Raw genomic sequence first — 9,365 nt, 5'->3', positions numbered from 1 at the left:
AAACAAATTGTAGCCATTATAATGTTTGTGTTCACTTCTGCAGTCCTATTTTCTGACTGGTATGTCCCCTTCAGTCTTGCTGCAGTTTGGAAGAGCATCTTCAGAATCAGCACAGCCGCCATACCTCCTAGTCGTTGGTCGCCAAAAGAGGAACTTTGACCGATTCTACATCTCCATTGACGAGCGTCTCATCCCTTGCCAGGCTAACCGCTCCCTTGTGCATTTGATGAATTCAATGTGTCTTGTGATTGTGATCCTGGACCAAAGTTCAAGTTGTTTTGTTGTCAGTCAAGTTGTAGGCTTCAGTTTCAAACTTATGCAGGCTTTAGAAAGCATCTCAATACTGTTCATAGCAAAGAGGATCAAACTGTTCATACTTCAGCTGTTGCAAATTTGCCGAGTGATCCAGTTTCACCTGGTTTGGAGGTCCAGTTTCATTCAACAGATCTTTCTCAAAGTTCATCCAGTGTTATCCGACAATCTAGTTCTTCCCAGAGTAGTGAAACTAGTGTTTCAGGCTTTAGTACCCATTCATCCAAAAAAAATAGTGCATCTATGTGGCCAAACCGCAGGGTTGTGGCATTTCTAACAGTTTGGTTTCATCACTTGTGGGTGATTTGGAGAAACTAACAAGCGAGCTTCGTTCAGAAGCAAAACAAGCCATTATTTCTGCTTTACCCACAACTGATCCCAACATATCCCTGATCAATAAATCTTTTGAAGAACTAGAAAAAACTTTCACTCATCTGAATACGGAATGGAAACGAAATACATTCTTCAACCTAAAATGGGGAGATGAAGAGCCTAAAGAAATAACACTTGGAGTGAAATAAGACTCAAGGCGTAATCAAAAATGTGGAACTTATAATCAAGTGACTGTTAAGTATACTTTCATTTATGTTCCTATTCTGGAATCTCTGACGTTCATGTGTAAAAATCCAGAGATTTGTGCTTTACTGAAGGAGTGTAGGTCGGAGCTGGATACTTATCATGACTTTTGTGATGAAGTTTCTTTAAGACTCCTCCCCTGTTTTCTGCCAAAAAACATACTTTACAAATTCAGCTTTACTATGAAGACTGTGAAACGGCCAATCCCCTTGGCTCAGAACGTGGAATTCACCAAATTGGCTGCATTTCTTTCATTTTGAGAAATCTACCTCCCAAATTTAATTCCATTTTAAGGAACATTCATTTAGTATCTCTTTTCCACACACCAGATCTGCATAAATACCACTGACAGATGATGTAAAACAACAGGAAAGTCAAGAGCTAAGTCTTCCATTTTCTGATGAACCAGCATATGGGACAATTTCACAAATCACAGGAGATGATCTAGGGATGCATTCGAATCTTTGTTTCAATGAGTCATTCAACAGTCGTCATTTTTGTTTGGCGGGAAAAGAAGATTGTCAAACGGTGTGCACTGAGGATGATCCTAGAGTGATTATTCGTGGAAAAGATGTGTTTGACATGCATTTCCAGTCTGTTAAGGACAAAGTCCATTTGAAGTCACTGTGTGGTTTAAAGAGAAGTTCTTCTCTCAATTCCTTGCAGTATTTCCATGTTTGCAGTAACTACTCATTTGATATAATGCACGATCTTCTAGAAGGTGTCGCTCAGTATGAGATCAAACTTTTGTTTTAATACCTCATAAAACACCATATATCGGAACAAAACTTGCTTTCCAGGATTTATGGTTTTGACTATGGTTTTTTAGAAAGAAAAAATCTCCCCACTAAAATTATATTGGAAGGTCAGGGTAATGGCATTGGCTTGAACTCCATCCAGACATTGTGTCTCATGGAAAACATCCCACTTATTTCTGGTGAACAGACACTGGGAGTTATTACTACTGTGACTTCACATAATGAACATAGTTTTTTCTCCTTCTCTCCCTCTGGGTTTGACAGAAACTTGATACCTAAGCATCACTTTATGATCCATTACCCGTCTTCAATTAGGAAAATTGTCCCATTGTTATTTTTCTGGTCTATGAGATTTGAGGCTAAACATAAGTTGTTCAAAGATTATTTCAAAAACTTCAAAAACATAACCAAATCACTTGCTAAAAAACATCAGATGGCCATTGCTTGTCACTGGGAAATCTTTCACTCAAACAGAAGTAATATGGGCCAATTAAATCATTTTAATTGAGCGAAGAAAATGTGGTTCACAGTCAAACGATTGAAAAGACCAAAGACATTTATACAACGGGTTAAAGTTGATGGTGTAACAGAGCTGGACCTTCTGCTTGCAGTTCAGTGGAGGATGAAATGCCTTTTGTCAAATACTTGACGTACTTTTAGTTGATGATGACATTTTTTTACCGACTCAAAAGTTCTTAACAGTGTTTTGAAGAACTTTAAAATATTAGGACAGAAGAGAAGTGGATCGTTAAAACAACAGAACTGAAATGCCACAAACCTTTTGATGTTCAAAACTCATATGGAGCTCCTGACGACAGTTTTCTGTCATTCCGTCATGAATTGTGATTTCATGACTGCTTGGGAGTAAAATATTTAATAAATCTTTTTGAAAATGGATTTTTGGGGGAATTGTTTCATTATCATTGATATCATTTTAGCTGTGGTATCATATTAGACAAAAGTTTGACTCTGATTCCGTGTTAGTTTAACTTATGTCAGTGAGTTAAGAAAGTTAATTCAACACATTTATTTCTTAACTCACTGACACTGAGTAAAATTAACACGGAATCAGAGTTTCTTTTTAACTCAGTAAACTGGGTTAAAATAACACTACAACTACCTCAAGAACTGTTGTTTTTTTTAAATGGTTATCTCACATTTTTGAGTGACTCTGACTCAGTGTTAAAAATAACTACTTTGAAAGTGTTGATTTAACTCTGTAAAGTGTGGAGCTTTACACAGCCGTGTTGGCTCAGGCAGGGATGTTAAGCGTGTTCACCATCCTCTCCCAGAGGCGCCTGCGCTGGCTCGGACATGTATGCAGGATGGATGATGGCCGCATTCCAAGGGACATCCTTTACGGCGAGCTAACCACAGGAACACGGCCAACCGGACGACCTGCCCTGCGCTACAAGGATGTCTGTAGAAGGGATCTGAAGTTATGCAGCATCAACCCAGCAGATCTCGAGATAGCAACCTCCGACCGCTCTAGCTGGCGTGCAAATGTCAAGCAGGCCAAGGAGAAGAGAGAGATCCGGCGTGTGGAAGGAAGAGTCGCAAACAGCAAAGGACTCAGTCTGCCACTGTTCCCCAAACGGCTCCTACCAGTGGCTAATTGCAGCAAGTGTGGTAGGAATTGCATCTCCCGCATTGGCCTATTCAGCCACAGCCGACGTTGCAGCTCCTCAAATTAAAAAAACCCAGGAAGGGTGCAGACTCCATCGTCTCTAGAGACAGAAGGATGCCAACAACATGAACCCTAAAACGAGTTGATACTGACTCTGAGTTAATTAACACTCCACGTTTTGCTGTGCAGGAACTCAGGCCAGCTTCGGTTCCAGGTTTATTATTCTCATCATTTCATCAGTACAGTGATGCATATTAACAATAACACTGTTAACAATAAACCTTTTTTGTGACATGAAAGCGAATGTATCATTTTAATCTAATTGTTTAAAAAAAGGAGGTTTTCGGGGGAAAAAAGCAGAAACTGATGACTTTAAGTTTCAACACGAATGTTCAGTGTTGGAGCAATGCTTTACAAACAGATGTTCAGAACATTTCCAACCACATCAAATAAGTGCAATCAATGTTCGCACCCAAAAGTGTCCTCAACCTGAACCTGAAGCAGTTTTTGGTTTAATGCTTGACGCCGTCACAGTGAGCGAACAGCAGCGAGGCTCAGAATGAACCCGAACACACCGAGCGGATGCACCAGGCTCTTCCACATCAGAACAACTGTTTCAAACCAACACATTCACACATGCATGTGTTCTCTGCCCGGCTGGTGCTGAATGCTGGACTTGGACTGCTGGTCCTCTCGTCAGGGCAGCTGTGTGATCCTGAGCCGCTGCAGCATTTCCCTCCGCTGATGGTCAGTCTGATCTGAGCGGAGGGAGTTTCATCTTCTTCTTTGCATAGACATCAGATGGTGTCAGACTCTTATGGAAGTTGAGGGAAATACAAAACAGGAGAGATGCATGAAGTAAAGGCATAGCGCCCCACAGTTCAGCTCATCTGATTGTAGAAATAAATGTTCAAAATACCACATCATCAGAAGATTTACTCGAGTGTGAGTGAAGCTGAGTCACATGATCAGTCTGTGACAGTCTCACAGTAAACAGTGTCAGCTGAAAACACATTACAGCTTTGTTCCTTTCAAACAGAGAGATGGACTCGTCCATAGCTAGAGGAGCAGCAGTCAGGCGTACCGAGACACGAACCTGAACCTGGAGGACTAAGTTCAGTAGAGCTTCAGACGGAGGTCAAATTCAGCTTCAAGGACGTCAAACCTCACTGCGGATCTCAGAAACATGTCACTTTACAATCTCTTAGACAGCAGTTTTTGAGGAGCTGCTGTGGAGTGAAGTCTGTGTTTGGAGAACTCTTCTGACTGAAGCAGATCTATGAAACACCTGGTTCTGGTTCTGATGGTTCTGGTTCAAACCTCTTTGGAAACCAGCACGGTTTACAAATGCAGCAGCTACATTTAGGAGGTCCATGATGTCGTTCCCTTACACCAGGGGTCCCCAACCCCTCAGACCGCGGACCGGTACTGGTCCGTGAGGCACTTAGTCCCGAGCCGTGTTTAGAAAAGAAATGCAGAATTTAACCTTGATTATTTATGTTTTGTTTATTTTCTGATACTGAAGGGAGTTTTATTTTGAAAAACTACCAGATTCTGTTCACGACATCCACCTACGAGTCATCAGGAGTTGTTCGTCTTGGTCACATGACCGAAGGCGGCTGCTCCGACTGGTCTTTGCTATTAACACATTCAAAGTCTGAAGCAGCTGAAGCTGTTGTCAGATAGTTACTATCCACTTTTGATGATAATAATAATAAAATAATACTCTGTGTTAAAAACAATACACAATGAATAAGGATTTATGTAAAAACAAAGTTTGATCAATCTTTTTGCTGTGAAAAATAATCAGGCTGGATTGAGTTCTCAGTGTTATAACTGCATTATATATGTTAAATTAAATGTGTTTGTATATATATATATATATATATATATATATATATATATATATATATACAGTGGTGGACAAAAGTGTTGGTACCCCTCAGTTAAAAAAGGACAAACCCACAATTTTCACTGAAATCACTTGAAACTTACAAAAGTAACAATAAATAAAACATTATTGAAAATTAAACAATCAAAATCAGCCATCACTTTTGAATTGTTGATTAACATAATTATTTTAAAAAACAAACTAATGAAACAGGCCTGGACAAAAATGATGGTACCTCAATGAAAGATTGAAGACTATCTGACCAGAGTGACATGATTAACTCAGGTGTGTCCTTTAATTGACATCACAGGTGTTTTATTTATTGTTACTTTTGTAAGTTTTGAGTGATTTCAGTGAGAATTGTGGGTTTGTCCTTCTTTAACTGAGGGGTATGAACACTTTTGTCCACCACTGTATATATACATAGTAGCATTTTAATTTGAAAGCAGTCTTTAAAAAAATCAGAAGTGTAAAAATATTAAAAGCTAACTTTAGCCCCATTTGGACCGGTCCGCGAAATGCTTCCTGACATTAAACAGGTCGGCGGTCTACAAAGGTTGGTGACCTCTCCCTTACACAGTTTGAGAAAGGTCTGGGAATTCAAAGACATAGATGTTACATAGATGTTCCTTGATTTTTATGGTAACATTTTCATTTGAACATAATAAGGTGTGGCTCCTGAAGAAGAGCAAGAGAGTCGTCACTGCAGAGGAACAAGGAGCTGAGGTCAGGTTTGTGTTTCTGATTGATAAACTGGAGCATCATAGGAAATGGTATATATATAAACATCTCATGAATGAATGCTTAGTTTAATGTCAGAGTTAGAACAGTATTAAAGGAGAAAGTGGGTCTAAATTCTAATGTATAAAAGTCATTACTGATCATTTCAGTTAAACCAAGGATGGCTGCATGCTCACATCGCTGATGTAACCTCTGCAGTTTCTCTGAAGTGGAGCTACAACTGATAAAGTGCTACTCGTGTGTGAATGTGGAGTTTACCGTGTGAACTGCAGTTCTCGCCTGATCAGCAGCTGCTGGAATCCCCACTAAAGACAGATCTGTTTGGGAAGCCGTGATGACTGGAGAGCAGAATGGGAAGAAGGCTTTCCTGAAAGAAAGCTGCTGAAGACGCAGACTCAATGACGCATTTCCATCAGGCAAAACCAATGGTGTCATAATTGAAATACCGCATAAGTCGCAAGAGCAAAAAATGTTCAACCAAGAAGAAAAAAAACACATGTGAGTCCCTCTGGAGTGTAAGTCGCACCTTTGGGAGAAAAGTCTGACGTTTTAGAACAAATCCACCAAGACCAGCGTAACTAATACATAAATAAAAATTATCTTTTGATGCCTTTAAGAAAAATATCAAAGTCTAAGAAGAAAACAATCAGATTGTCCTCCATGTTTGTTTTGAACGACACTTCTTCTGGTGCTGTCAGTATTATACTGCAGCGCCCTCTAGTGGTTGTTAGAGGAAACAACTGCTAAAGGAAAACTGATGTTTACTGAGAAAATAACAAATATATGAGCCTGTTGATGTCTGAGAAAAACACAAAACACAAATAAGTTGCTCCTGAGTATAAGTCTCACTCCTGGCTAATCTATGAAAAAAACTGTGACTGATACTCTGGAAAACCTGTTACTGATCAAATGTGGAATCAGCTTTAACTTCAGAGGTTTTGAACCAAATCAAGTTGCTGTAAAAATACCTGAATGTTTTCTGGAGAACCTGATAGGACAAACATTGATTTGCCTTCTAGTTCTGAGGATGTTGAAAGAAGCAGGTCAAGCTTTGCTGTCAGGTGACCTGTTAGTGTTCACATGTCTGAGCTCATCAGTGAAAACACAGTTTTTACCAACAAAAATCAATTCAAGAAGTCTTCTTCTTTCAAAATAAATCTACGTTCAAACGTGAAAAACAGTTTGATGACATTTTCTTTGTTACAGTGGAAAGAGTTTTTCTAACAAGTCCTCAATAAGTTAAACATAAAACACAACGCATCTGAAATCAAAGTGTTTTTAAACACAAAACTCGAGTGTTTTTCACAAGAAATACTAGAAAGAAAAAAAGAAGCAAAGGAAGCATTTCCATTTCAATAGAAACGCTGATTGTTCAGCTCAGTATTAGTGACAGAAACTCTGACAGATGATCTGTGACTCTGATAAATATGAGAGTTTACAATAAGATCAGGAACCAGACACAAACCAGAAGAGGAAGAGCTGGAAGTCTCTATGGCTTTTAGAGGCTGGAGGTCCCCGAGAACCTCAACCGATGCTACAAACACCCTCAACGTTCCCCGCTCTGATAAGAAGGGCAGAGCTCGAATAACCCCCAGAAAGAAAGAACTTTACTTTGTGGGATGATTGGAACATGAAATCAGGAATGAAACTTCAGCGTTGAGGCTGAATTCTGAATGCCAGAAAACCAAATTGCAGCTTTAGAGCTTCAGTGTGAAGGTCACCGTCCTCTCTGAAGCACGGCGGCTCTTTACCTCCAACATTTGCTCTGAGCTTCAGCGTCTAGAAGGATTGTTTGGTACAACCTGAGCTCGGCCTGAACGCCTGCAGAAAATAAACCTTCAACGTGGGAGTTCTGCGTTAAGAGGAAAGGCGGGGAGCGCAGGCCCCTCCCTCTCTAAAGCCTCCAGCTTCACATCTCGTCACAGTCCCTCAGACCCACTATAGTGTCTTCCCACTAGAACCAGCAGCATAAACTGAGACTGCCTTAAGCTGTGCAGTCATGACCCAATCTGCTCTTTAACATGTAGAACACAGGTGTCGAACTCCAGGCCTGGAGGGCCGGTGTCCTACATGTTTTCCAACCAACCTGCCTTTGAAGCTCCTTATTGGCCAAACACACCTGATCCAGGTAATCAGCAGCAGATGAGGCAGGATTTCTGGAAAACCAGTAGGACGTCGGCCCTCGGGGACTTTAGTTTGACACCCCTGATGTAGAAGATCCTCAGCAGCTGATGAGCATCAAAGACGTCTCTCCCTGCATGAAATACTCTCTCTCTGCAGCCGATGGTGATGCAGAGCTTAAGTAAAGGGATGTCATGAAGAAGCACTGACTGACCCAAAGGTTACGGAATGAAGTGTCGGAGATCCAGCAAATACAACTCCGATTCTAAAAAGAACAGGTTCATCCAGAATGTAGAGACACTTGAACAGGAACATCCAGACTGAAGGGGCAGAGCTGAGTGGATCTGGAGAGGGAGAGGAGTGTTAGCAAGAGCAACAAAGTGATGAGATCCTCAGATACTCTCTTCAGCTGGGAAACAGGAGGATGGAAGTCTTTGAGAGGGAAAGAGTCCGGTTAACAGAGTTCAAGATCAGGAAGAGGATTTCTGGATTCCTCCAGAGTCCAGAGGGAGTCAGCACTCCTCTAAGAGGATCTTCTGACTCTGTTCCTTCTCTCGAGTGAAGAGAACAAAAAAGCGTTCACACTAGCGCTGGGTATCGGTTCAAAACAGAGTTTTGTTGTTAGCATAGTGGCACAAATAACACTTCATCATTTTCCCATTGAAAAGTCGTCTCATCAGAATCTTCTGAACATCTTCAGCCCTGTGTGTCTGCTGCTGCAGCTCTGGCTTCAGTCAAGCTAAACGGTCTGATTAAAGCTGCAATCGTGTTTTCCAGAAGTCAGATGATTGAAGAGCGTGTGGCATGCATAATGATCAGTGACATCTATAGCAGGAGAGGAATGACAGGTGGGACAGGGAGGAGATGCAGTGACGCCCTTCTTATCTGGGAGCTTTCTCACAAGCCCTCATCAGTACGGGGAAAACTTCTGTCTCTCCGGCTTCTTCACGCCATTGGTGGAGGAGGAGATCTTGGCCGTGTAGGACGCCAGCGCCGCCGCGGCCTGTGCTGACACGGGGACGGCGGCCGTCTGCACTGAGCTCTGCAGCACTGGGACCCCCATGGTGGCGGCGGCTGAAGCGGAGGACGTGGACAGTGCCAGGTAGGGGATGGATTTGACTCCCAGGAGGCTGGAAAGGGGGAGGGCATAGGGAGCGCCCAGCATTGGAGCATGGGGCAGCGTGGCGCCCATCGCTGCCAAAGGGGAGGAGGAGGAGGACGAGGCGGAGGCAGGGGGGCTGGGCTGGGTGAAGCTCATGGTCAGGTCAACAGGAGACGGCATGGAGGAGGACTGGGCAGTGGATTTGGCTGTCTCTAAACTGGAGGGAGGGGTTACAGG

General features: G+C 42.0%; 1 protein-coding gene across 2 annotated transcripts in view; it reads right to left on the bottom strand.

Annotated features, from left to right (window-relative positions):
• Positions 1 to 3,476: 3,476 nt before the first annotated feature.
• LOC112145584 (poly(rC)-binding protein 4) overlaps positions 3,477 to 9,365 on the bottom strand; it is a 49,231-nt gene continuing 43,342 nt past the window's right edge. Inside the window, exons 14-15 of one of the 2 annotated variants that reach the window (XR_004947970.1) lie at positions 6,164 to 9,345; positions 3,477 to 4,087 (exon numbers count right to left, since the gene is read on the bottom strand). Coding sequence is in view for 1 of the 2 variants with exons in the window: in XM_024270908.2 (XP_024126676.1) it covers positions 8,937 to 9,345 (409 nt within the window). In the remaining variant the exon portion in view is untranslated. Of the gene's footprint in view, positions 4,088 to 5,573; positions 9,346 to 9,365 lie in introns of those variants that run through there. The other variant, XM_024270908.2, reaches the window with a different exon arrangement.

The sequence above is a fragment of the Oryzias melastigma genome, linkage group LG5 (genome assembly GCF_002922805.2).
Source record: "Oryzias melastigma strain HK-1 linkage group LG5, ASM292280v2, whole genome shotgun sequence".
NCBI lineage: Eukaryota > Metazoa > Chordata > Actinopteri > Beloniformes > Adrianichthyidae > Oryzias > Oryzias melastigma.
This window is presented reverse-complemented; position numbering and strand designations above follow the sequence as displayed.